At 44.9% G+C, this 12,888-nt stretch overlaps 1 protein-coding gene across 1 annotated transcript in view; it reads left to right on the top strand.

Moving 5' to 3' along the window:
* Nucleotides 1–12,888, top strand: part of nrp2a (neuropilin 2a) — a 72,636-nt gene that overhangs the window by 43,146 nt on the left and 16,602 nt on the right. Inside the window, 4 exon segments of the mRNA XM_078291103.1 lie at nt 1,426–1,570; nt 3,674–3,849; nt 4,598–4,777; nt 4,889–5,033. Coding sequence (XP_078147229.1) covers nt 1,426–1,570; nt 3,674–3,849; nt 4,598–4,777; nt 4,889–5,033 — 646 coding nt within the window.

Genomic DNA, 12,888 nt, shown 5'->3' with positions numbered 1-12,888 from the left:
GCTTGGATTTGATCATGGGTAAAAAATGAGTCCCTTAATCTTTAATGCATGTAAGCTGTTGTGTTTCCATTGTGTCTGCAGCCTGTGATTGTAGAGGTTAGCGTTAGCTGCCAGAGCCAACAGCAGCTCTCCTATCTGCTGGCCTGGTCGACCACAGTCTGACAGAGTGAATGACACTTAACAGTGACTCAGTCAGTTCCTCCTCTTATCCGACTCTGCAGTAATGCCTGTGCGCCTGTTATTGTGTGCTCCTGTGTATATTTTGTGTGTGTTTGTGTGGGATCCTGCGGTTTCCTGTGTCTTTGTGTGTGGTTTTCAAACTGCCAGTAGCCACCGACGAGGGGGGAAGACAAGCAGATAGGGGTGTAGCGAGAGAGGGGAAGGAGGTGGGAAGGGATCCCGGCCAGACGGTTTGGAGGAGTGCAGATGAAGGGATGGAGAGGGATGTGGTAAAGACAGAAAGAGAGGAACGAAGAGGTGGGGTGTAGGAAGAGGAAGACTTTATTTGTGATTACGAGGCGAGGCGGGATATGGTTTTGGTCGGAAAAAGGTAAGGAAGGAAGGAAGATTTGTGTCTGTCATCGAACGTCCCCGTCCCGCGCCCTTGAGCGTCATGGGACGTCTGTCCGTCCCAAAACAGGATGTAACCTGACCACCCTGCTTACATTTGCCCTTCGACCCCCTACCGGCCCCACCCCGCCACTTAAGGCCCGTGGAAGGAAGGGAGGGGTCGGGGAGAGGAGAGGAGAGGAGGCGAATGTTGATGCTTGAGGGGCGTCTCGCCTCAGGAAGTGGATTTCACTCGCATCCTGCCCACCTGGACGGTCTTCCTGTGCCTGACAGCCAATCGTAATTGGTCGTGTCAGGTCACGTCTCCCACAGCTTCCTATGGCCACCAGCATGGAGGTCTATGTGGGTGGATGAGTGAGCAGTGTGTGTGTGAGAGAGAGAGAGAGGGAGAGAGGGACCCTCATCCATCCCGGGTCTTTCCCACCCTCCCAGCGCTGAACCTGTGACCCCAAAACACATCGACAGCTGGGCTGGTGACATTGGATCCGTGTTTGGGTTGTCTCTGCTTTGTCCGGCCTGCCACTGTGTGTGTGTAGCCAAGCGAAACCGCGCACTGTGGGTGGGTGGGTGTGTGGGTGGGTGTTAGAGCAAGGGGGTACTGTGTGTGTGTGTGTGTGTGTGTGTGTGTGTGAGAGAGAGAGAGAGAAAAAGATAGAGAGCATTTTGTAACCTTTATTTATTCAGGAAAGGTTTGGTGAGCGTGTGTATTCTTTTTCAGCAATATTCTACTTCACATTCATACATTTACACACATTCACACACATGGAGGTGTATCTAGGTGTATCCTAATGTGTTTTTACATGTACATCTCCCACCTGGCCTGTAACCAGACTCCATTTCTCTCTGTTTTCCCAGGTTTTCCATGCCAACACAGACCCAGCTGAGGTGGTTCTGAACCGGGTGCCCCAGCCGGTTTTGGCTCGCTTCGTGCGCATCCGACCACAGACCTGGAGGAACGGCATCGCCCTGCGCTTCGAGCTCTACGGCTGCCAGATTACAGGTGTGTGTGTGTGGGGGGGGAGTGTGTGGGAATGTGTGTGTCCTGAGGTGAGATTTTTTTTTAACCGTTATTTACCCAGGGAAAGTCGACTGAGCCTGCTTGCTCTTTTCCAGCGATGCCCTGTTTCACATTCATACAGTTAAACACATTGACACACTGGGAGCTGACCAGTACAACCAGTCTTCTACTCTTGGAGTTATTAATTCATTCATTTTTTTCAGTCACATTTTCCCAGCCGGTTCACGGGATTTGACCCAGCAACCTTCCGGTCATACGCCTGCTTCTCTAATCTCTAAGGCTGTTGCTTTTCCACCCTGCCAAGAATAAAATTCTGTAGGAAACACTATTTGTGATTTTTTTTGTCATTTTCTCAAATGAAAGTTATCAATTTTAAAGATATTCAATGTTGTCACATAATATCGGCTATTGGCAGCTTCAGTCCAATAATGGGTATTGGTATTGGCATTCAAAAATCCATATCAGACGATCCCTAAGTACAACCATGAACACACATGCACACTCACACACACACACACACGTATTTAGGTTTCCTCCCACAATCCCACTGCTATCTTTCAAACATAGCAGGCCTAGGGCTAATTAAAGGAAACTTTTTTACTCTGTTCTTCCTTGCTGAGGCTCTGCCAGTGTCATTTCCCTCCCTGCTTTCTTCTCCGTCTCTTTCTCTCCCTCCCTCCATCGACACTCTCCCACTCCATCGCTGTGCACTTGCTTTTTCTCTCTAACCCTCCTGCGATGCAGCCTCTGTTTCCTCTCATGGATTCATACAGTTTTTTTGATGCGTCCTCTTTGCTCTTCTATATCGAGAAACGAGTACCGATCAATCTTTCATGGCTCTCCGTTCACTTTTACATCAGAAACTGTGATTCACTTTGGCCTTACCAGCTGCTATTGAAATAACTATTAGCTCTTACAGTTCAGGTGCACACACACACACGCAGGCGGTTTCTAAATATAGGCGATGACCTCAAAAACAGGCACACCCCTTTGAAATGTACACAGACCACACACACACACACACACACACAAGTGCTTCCTGTGCCTTTTATTCATTATTTACATTCCCCGCTTTTGCAGTGACATAACAGCATGAAACTTTGATCTGTGTTCTCTTAAACCGTCAGCACAACTAACATCTCCCCTATCTCCCTTCTTCCCTCTCTCTCTCTCTCTCAGGTTCTCTCAGGCTCTCTCTACCTCTCATCTCGCTCATCCACCTCCTCTCTCTCTCCCACTCCTCCTTCTATCCTTACCTCTCCGACTCTTCTCTCTACCTCCCTAGGAGTCTCTTCCTTCGTCTTTCCCATCTCGCTCCCCTTCTCCCTGTTTCCCAAAGCCATCATCTTGAGCTCCATCTCTCTCTTTCACTGAGCTGGTTTTTTTTTTGTATCGCTTTCTCCGTTCCCCCATTTCTCTGCCTCCCAGCTCCTTGTACTTTAACTTTGTCATCCCTTCCACTTCATCCTCTTAATCCTCATTTCTCCCTCAAACTGTTACTTTCTACCTCACTTGCCCATTCGTATCTCAATCAGTTTAACTGCCAGGTGATTTTACATGTATTAGAAATTTGCCTTGGTCAGTTGGTGTGCATAACATGAATAGAGCAACATTCACAGACATAATGCACATAGTGAAGAGAGAGATTTTACAATATTCACAATACAATACAATACACAATATATTTAAAAGATGGTTAAAATAATAACTTGACTGTAGAGATGTGCGGTGCATGTGAACACAGTGCAGGGAAATGTAGCCGTTCAGCAGACTTGAGATATGCTTTTATCTCACTAATGGCAGTCTAATTGCAGATTGAACTTCAAACCATTGTGCTACCCTTGACATCCCTCTTTCCTTCCCTCCCTCTCCCAGTCTCTCACCTCATCCTCTCTTACTTGCTCCAGTCTAAACTCTTAACGCTCAGTGGGCAGCGGTGCAGTCCTGTGGCGGAGCTGAGCAGCTCCCAGGTGGGAATGTGCGTAACTGTGTGAGCGTACAGCGGGGCGTCGCTCAAACTGCTCAGTCAACCCACCCGAAAGTGAATGTTAAAGTAATCTTCCTCTCCCTTTCTTTCCACTCCAGATGCTCCGTGTTCAGACCTGCAGGGCCTGCTGTCCGGCCTGCTCCCCGACGCCCAGATCTCAGCCTCGTCCAGCAGGGACATGGTGTGGAGCCCCGGGGCGGCCCGCCTGGTGGCGAGCCGCTCCGGCTGGTTCCCCGGCCCCGCACAGCCGCTGGCCGGGGAGGAGTGGCTCCAGGTACAAGAACATCTACATTTTTAGCTGTTTAGGTGATGCTCTAAATGAGAGAACCTCACAGTACAAGGGCCAACAGAATAATAGAATAGAATAGGTTCAAATTTGTATATTTAGAACCATAGCTGCATGATTCGTAATGTCTTGTACTATGTATCTTGAAGATCTACGGTTCTATATTGTTTTTTAGAGGTGCTATGTATAGCTTAACATCAATAAATAATTACCACATTCATTTTGACACATTGGTATAATTAGTGTAAACAAACAAGACCACAGCCAAGAAGATTGGCAGACTCTACCGGCCTCTACACTGCAGTTTACGTTTTGTGCCACTGGGTCGAATTTCACAGGAAATTTAAAAAAGACAGAAAGAGTGTGGTGTTCTTCCACTGCATAGTTTTAATTTGTGTTAGTTTGTTTTAACTTAAACCACTGGTGTAAAGCAGAGGCTATCAATCGTATCGTCCATGGTCTCATTTGTTCACAGCAATTATACCAAGAAATCACAGGTATCACAATGAAATATTCATGTTTAAAAATAATACATGTGGCACCTTTAGCTGTTGCTTTCCACATACCACTGTTTTTACTGTCAGGGCCAAACCTTAATTCACACAACCATTTTTCTTGTGAGCTTAATCAAGAAGCACATCCAGAATGAGTTAAACTTGTAGATTTTCATGTGTGTAGTTTTGTAACATCTGTTTAAATCCCCGTCAGTTAATCTAAACTCAACTAAACCCTACAGGTGGACCTGGGGGTGCCCAAGACGGTGCGGGGGGTGATCACCCAGGGTGCGAGGGGAGGAGACGCAGGAAGCGGGGCGACCACCGACAACCGGGCGTTCGTCAGGAAGTACAAAGTGGCGCACAGCCTGGATGGAAAAGACTGGAATTTCATCATGGACAGCAAGACTAGCCTGCCCAAGGTGGGTGAGGGAGCGGGGTGAAACCGAGTCATTAAGATCTCTCTCATGCAGACAAACCATCAAGACAGCAGTTCAATTTCCTATTTGTGTGTGTTTGTGTGTGCTGTGCAGATTTTCGAGGGGAACACACACTACGACACCCCGGAGCTGCGTCGGTTTGAGGAGATCGTGGCCCAGTACATCCGGCTGTATCCGGAGCGGTGGTCTCCTGCAGGGATCGGGATGAGAGTGGAGATCCTGGGCTGTGACCTGCCAGGTAGGAAAGACACAGTCTGCTGTCGCTTATGTGATATGAAGCCATTTCTATGTAGAGTGTGATAATATGCTGCCCATCACGCTGTGAAACATGTACTATTGTACTATTTCCTATCATATTCTGTCCACTGTATTCTACACAGTCCTTTCCTTTCCTTTTCTTTCCTTTCCTTTCCTACCTTGCACTACCATACCATACCATACTATACTGTACATTACTATTCTATTGTATTGTATTCTATTGTATTCTATTGTATTCTACTCAATTCTACTCTACACTACACTACTATACTATACTATACTACACTATACTACACTATACTATACTACACTACACTACACTATTCTATACTATACTATACTACACTACACTACACTATACTACACTATACTATACTACACTACACTATACTACACTATACTATACTACACTACACTACACTATTCTATACTATACTATACTACACTACACTACACTATACTACACTATACTATACTACACTACACTATACTACACTATACTATACTATACCATACTACACTATATTATACTATACTATTCTATACTATACTACACTACACTACACTACACTATACTATACTATACTACACTATATTATACTATATTATACTATACTATTCTATACTACACTACACTACACTACACTACACTACACATAACTATACTATACTACACTATATTATACTATATTATACTATACTATATTATACTATACTATACTATACTATACTATACCATACTACACTATATTATACTATACTATTCTATACTACACTACACTACACTACACTACACTAAACTATACTATACTACACTATATTATACTATATTATACTATACTATACTATACTATACTATACTATACTATACTATACTATACTATGCTATGTGTTGCACCCTGGTGAACTAAACTTGACTGAAGTGAATTTAGCTTAACAAAACAGAACTGAGTTAAACTGAGGTTTTATAATCCCTATCTGGTTCAAGTAACAAATAGTTCTTGGCATTGGACAATTCAAAAAGTACCGGAAAGTGTTGAAAATGACAGGAAAGCATCTGAAAATCAGTTTTGTATACTTTTATGTGATTGATAACTGACACTATCTGGACTGTCTTGACGCACTCCCAACCCATCTGGTATTCCCAATATGTAAAAGCAAACGCTAAGATGTAACTATTTGACGCAGGTCTGTAATGAACAGAAGTGAAGTGATCTAACGGGAGCTGAATGGAACTGGAGCGAGGTGGCTCACCAGGAAAGTGTGGCTCACATTAGATATGCATGAGACTCATTGAAGTCTGCCAGAGGTGAAAAGAGCCACTCAGTGCGAGCTGAGGAAAGTAAAGTACAACAGCAGAGTGATAGCTTGACCCTCAGAGGTTAGGGCTTTGATTTCTTTTTTGGACTCAGCTTTACCTGGAAAAATTCAGCCAGGCTCTCTAAGCTTTTCCAACTATAGTGCTATCAGCAAGAAGGAGTGGAGAGGGGTTCGGTTTAAAGGAATGTGTCCCCAGAGTGTGTGTGTGTGTGTGTGTGTGTGTGTGTGTGTGTGTGTGTGTGTGTGTGTGTGTGTTGGTTTGTTCACCTTCCAGTGTGGTCTGTTCTCCAGATGTGAGGTAGCTGTGGAGACACAAACACACACACATTCACACACACTCATACACATATGGACTCTCACTGCTTGCCACTCCCTCTGTGCCTGAACAGGATGACTGGGCTGTTCAGCACTGAGCAGCAGGCTCAGCACTTACATACAAACACACACACACACACACATACACACACACACACACACACACATACACACACTGAACAAACCACAGAGAAAAATAAGTGTACATGAATACCCCAAACACACACACACACACACACACACACACACAGGCTAATCAGGCGCACACCGCTGTAATCATCCTACTGTAAAAAGCAGGCTATGGGCTCATTTTTTTTAGCTCACATACTCTCATTGAGGTGGTTTGTGTGTGTGTGTGTGCGTGTGCCTTTGTGTGTGTGTGTGTGTGTGTGTGTGTGTGTGTGTGTGTGTGTGTGTGTGTGTGTGTGTGTGTGTGTGGCATGTCTGCATGTGTGTTAATGGAGCATGGTGGCCTTGTTCCTGCTCTTTAGTTGAAGAGAGATGGCAAAGAGAGATGAAATATTAAGACTAGCACACCATCATCATCGTCTTTACACTGCTCAGCACACACACACACACGGGCACACACACACACACACACACACACACACACACACACAAAGGTACATCTGCCATTACAGCAGGACTCAAGATGCGAACCACACATTGTACAATATAAATGTGAATCCGCACTCAGCGTCTGTGTGTATATGTGTGCATGTGTGTGTCTGTGTATTCATACATTATTGACTACGCTTTCACAAGATGGTTTAACCCACCACAGTGTAAAATGATTCATCGTTGAAGTAATTATTCTAAGAGTAAATAATAAAGTCGCCAACTGATATCACACAATAGCGATTCAACCCACAGTTCATGAAAGCTTTTCCATTTGCAGTTCTAAACACCCGGTATCTGGTGCACAGGAAGAGATGCATTTTACGTCTTTGGTTTGTTGTTTGTTTGTTCGTTGTTGAGTAAGCAGAAGAGGAACTGGGTAGTTAGCATGAGCAGTGATAGCCACCATGACTGAACAGACAAAGAACAGAGCGCCACCTACAGAAACTCAAACTGCACCAACAGAAAATCCAAGGAAAAAGACGTCACAGTACTGGACACACTGTTTGATTGACAGGTGATCTCTGGGAATAAAAGTGGAAGTTTGATCAGAAACAGGGGAGGGTGTGGTGAAATGTGGCACTGGAGAACTGCTGTTGAAGGTACCGGGTCACATGTTGTTCACAGGCCTCCAAACTCAGTGGGAATGCTGGACTGCTGCAAATCTCTCACCTACCCCTCCACTCAGACTTCTCTCTTCCTCTCTTCCCATTCTGCCTTCATTTAAATTCCTCTTTCACTCCCTTTCTGTCTCACTTTATCTTTCTCTCTCTCTCTCTCTCTCTCTGAATTTCAATTCAATGACCTTTCTTGGCATGACATACGTGTGTACATATTGCCAAAGAAGAAATTCAAACACAGCAAACATAAAATGAAATGATAAATTGAACAAAAACCCTTAAAAAAGTTTACTATAAATCTGTATCTTCTTTACTGTAATTGATGGATGATCAGTTTGATGGATAATAATGATGGTATCAATATTTATATTATTAGTTACGATATTATATACATTTTTGTAATATCAAATACAACATATCATGTGCATTTAAGTTTATAAGCATGAAAATATGTAAGAATTTGTGTTTTCAAACGCAATTTCGACAGAAATCATATAACGTGACGTCAGTAAACTAAATGTCTTCTTCTTCTGTGGTGAAGAGATTCAGCCATTGTTGGTGAGTCCAGCTTTCTCTGGCTCACTTGCTGCTGTTTAGGAGACAGTTTGCTATTTCACTCTTAATTTCACTTGACCCCAGATACAGGGCGAAAGAGATGGGACGCTCTTCTTCAATGCAGCCCCACTTCATGATAAAACATGTGTATTTTTACCTATAATCTTGCCTAGTGCAGCTTTTTTGAAGTATATCAAAGTGAAGCACACCAAGGTCTCTCTCCCCAGTCCTACACATGGTTGCAGTTCTCTCCTCTCCCACCCTGAGGCCCAGTGCGTGGGTCCGTAAATGTTTTTGTTCTTTTTTTTTCAGTTTCCATTCCCCCTCTCCTCTCCTCTCCTCCTCTCCTCTCCTCTCCACCTCCTCTGTTACTCATCACTCACACCTCTTTTCCATGCTCGCTGCTGTTGGTCCTGACTCCTTCTGTTCCCCCCCCTGTTCATGTTCAGCTGTCTCTCACACACACACCGGGCCTCTACAGTGACGTTTTTTCTTTTTTTTTTTTTTTTTAGTATACGCTCTCCCAAAATGAAAAATTGATGAGCACAGGAAGGAAATTTTGGAGCATGATCTGTAAAAAAAAAATTGCAAATACCCATCTCTTCCTTTTTCCAGGTAGCATAAATTTAGTTTTAGGAGCATATGGCACTGAAATGGCAGCATGATAGAATTCCTGCAAATGCACACATGCACCAGCACACACACACACACACACACACACACACATACATACACATCTCTAATGTAAACCTAGGGTAATAGAACCTCTTCTTTATTCTTCACTGTAGAAGGACAGATGTTGAACAGTCGTCACACTTTAAACCTATGCTTGCTTGTCTTGCCCTCTTCATACAAGCTCATTATGTTATTGTCTTCCCAGCATCCTATTCTTAGGAAATTCAGGTTGTGCATGAGTGTGTGTGTGTGTGTGTGTGTGTGTGTAGATGAACCCTGATCTGAGCACTTAACCCCATCTGACAAAATATCAAACAATACCCACTTGTTTTTCCCATCACGCTCTTTTGGAGGTGCGTGTGTGTGTGTGTGTGTGTGCACGCGCTTGTGTTCGTCCCAGTGTGTGTGTGCGTAATACGCGTGTGTGTTTGCGCAGGCTGCCAAGTGGAGATTTACAGAAAGGCTTTCTACATAATTGAAGATTTTTTTTTTCCTCTGCTCCTACATATTGCTGAGTCAGTTTCTTTGGGAGTGAGCTATGGCTTTTTTCCAGAGAGGGTTGGCCCTCAGCGCCCGAGTGTGTGTTTGAGAGTGTGTCTGTGTGTGTGTGTGTTGCCTGAGCGCGCACGCACAAGTGTGGGGGTTGTATGTGTATATGGAAGAAGAACACACGTGCACATGCATCTGTGCGTGTGAATCTATGTGTTTGTGTGTTTGTGCATGCTTGTGTGTGTGTGTGTGTGTGTGTGTGTGTGTGTGTGTGTGTTTGTGTGGTCCAGTCATAAGTGATGGGAGCTCGTCCCGTGCATTCTGATGACTTGCATCATCACCAGCAGAATTAGGCCCGTTATGTAAGCCAGCTCTCCCCCGCAGAGGGACTTTTCCTGCATGACAAGGCCTTCTGCTGCGCGAGGAGGCTCTCCCTGCACCAGGGAACCTATCCCAGAATGAGGATAGGTCCCCTCGCGCAGCTCTGTGGCAGACTCCTCGCACACATCAAGGACAGGTCTCAGGGCGAAGTAGGCAGGTCGCATACGTTCACACGCATTCTCTCTCTCTCTCTCTCTCTCTCTCTATGTCTCTCTGTCGCTCTCTCTCTCTCTCTCACACACGCAATACACACCCACACAGGCGCACCGCTCGGTCCCATTCCCATTGCCCCTGACACTCCTGTCACACCCCGCAAAGGTCAGCACATTTACACTGTGACAAGGCCTGACCTTTGAAAGCATAGAGTGCTCAGGAGCCGGGCGGAATCTTAATGGAGTGGAGTGTGTGTTTGTGTTTGTGTGTGTTTGGTTGTACACATGCGTGCGAGTGCGTGTGTGTTGGCGCTGAAGTAATGTGCGGGCGTTGGGTTTTATTTTAACGCCTGGTCCCTTAGTCTCGACTGAAGGACTCAAAAGGTTAGCCTGAAGCAAAAAGCCAAACACCGAAAGCGAAAACGGCGCTACAAGACGAAACGAAAAGACCAGAGCGAGTACGAGGGAAAGAATCAAGAGGAGCAGGGGAACGAGGAAGAGCGGAAGAGAGGTTCGAGGGAGGGGTCGCTTTTCACTTTACTCGCCTTACCTTCCCGGTGGGCTCCCACTGTCTCGCCGGTGATAAGCGTCTCATTAGGTAGCTAATGACTGGCATAAAGGACGTGACATTAACGCTGGGTTAATGTCAGAAGCCGTCGCCAGCTGTGGCCGGCTCTTTCATGTCTGCCATTTCTCCAGCTGGGACGCCGGCGTGCTCGTTTCCACAGGAACTTCCTGTAAGCGGATCAATTGTGGATCACGCCGTGTTTGTTGCCCTCGGCGCCTTTCATAGCCTGTAAATGATGATGGTAGTCACGCCCAAGGAGGGAAAATTACCATTAGGCCGCTGTGGTGCTGCCGCTAACGGTCGATCGGCAGTGCGACGCGTTGTGATGAATCCACATGTGAGTCTTTTCCTTCCAGATGTTTGCGTGCCGGTTGTGTTTCTTTTCCAATCGATGAACTCTCTCCCTCTCTCACATGACATCATCGGGCGTCCAAGTCATCGGAGTGTGATAAAGTAGGAAAAGTTAACGATGGAGTATAAAACGTAATACTCCGAAGAATTCAATTACCCGTTTCATTTGTTTCATGAGAATAACACACGTGGGTCAAATAGTATTTGCAAGTAATTCGTAGAGTAGCGTTTGTTTTAACCTACATGGAGCACCGGATGGGTGGGGTTTACCACATGATGACAGTTTTCACATTTTTCGAAATCCAGAATGCTACATTTTATGTGAAATGTGACAAAAACAAGTCATTATGTAGTGTTCTAAATGAATTCATGTGACGGCTGCACAGACAGCAATGAAGATAAGAGCGGATCACATGATTGATTCACATGACAGATTCGGATCTTAGGTTGAGCGGCTAAAAACCCGCTGTGACCTGAACCTCTGTATAAACTCTCATAACAAACCATAGTTGACCCATCTGCTCCTAATAACACAGCGCTTTCTCCCACTTCACATTCCAACTGCCGTCTGCTCAACATGTGTCTGTGTGCGCATATGTGTGTGTGTGTGTGTGTGTTTTAATGAGCATATTGTTTCTACTTCATGTGTTTGTGTGCTGTTTGTCTTTCTTCCTGATATATGTGTGCCTAATTAGCTGTTAGGGAGCGAGAGAAATTCATTACATTTCACTTTCTGTTTTGTCTCCCAACTGTATGAGTTATGGAGTGTGGGAGACGCTCGGTAACACACACACACACATGCCTGCTCACATGCAAGAATACACAGAGGGAGATGGTGTGTGTGTGTGTGTGTGTGTGTGCTCTCTCTCCTCCCTGACAGCTAGTGAGTGGTCCCAGAGTGTGATCATCCCATCCAAGGTCGAGGGGAGTTAGCTAGACGCATCCATCCATCAGCCTTAGCGCCAGCCGTCGTGTGTGTGTGTATGTGAGTGTGTGTGAGTATGCGTGTGTGTGTGCACATGTGCAAGTCCACGTGTATGTCTGAGTGCGCGCGTCTGCATATTTGCATGTGCGCGCGTTGGACAGATACTGACGCCCGGGCATCCAGACACAACATGACGGGGGCCCCCTTGGGTGCTCCGGGGCTATCTGTGCCTGCCTCCGCCTGTCTCTTGCACTCTGGGTGGGATGGCTGGATGGAGACAGAGCGGGGTGGGAGACAGGGGATAGAGTTAGTTTGGGACGATGAACTCACTCTCTCAATTTTCACATGCGCATTAAGATTCCCTTCATATTGTGGAAGTATTCTGTTTATGATGCATGTAAACACCAAATCCTGGATAAGCTCTGGCTATAAAAATTTCCCATTTACTGTTTTTTGCAGTCTACACAAGTTCAATTTTGCATAGTATCATAAAGCAAATTATTGGATTATTCAAAACACATGAGTAAGCCTTGGTAACTCTAGATCTTAAATCTAATTTTATTTATATAGCACATTTCGTACAACAAAGTAACCCAATGTGCCTCGCAAACACAGTTAAAACAATTCATGATCATGGTAAAAGATAGCGAACATCATAAAAGGACAAGAACAGGAGAAATAATTTTAATATGTGCAGAAAGTATACATTTATATAAGAAAATATAGTTCAAAAAGCAAAACAACTTATTCAAAAGCAGCAGTAGAACGGTGTGTTTAAGACCCTCTCACATCTGGGGTGAAAATGAAACAGAATTGTGTCTTTCTATCATGAAAGACATTAATATTCTCAATTGTTTAGATGGCAG

Source organism: Centroberyx gerrardi, chromosome 21, assembly GCF_048128805.1.
Source record: "Centroberyx gerrardi isolate f3 chromosome 21, fCenGer3.hap1.cur.20231027, whole genome shotgun sequence".
NCBI lineage: Eukaryota > Metazoa > Chordata > Actinopteri > Beryciformes > Berycidae > Centroberyx > Centroberyx gerrardi.
The sequence above is the reverse complement of the archived record's forward strand: the minus strand, read 5'-3'. Positions and strand labels throughout refer to the sequence as shown.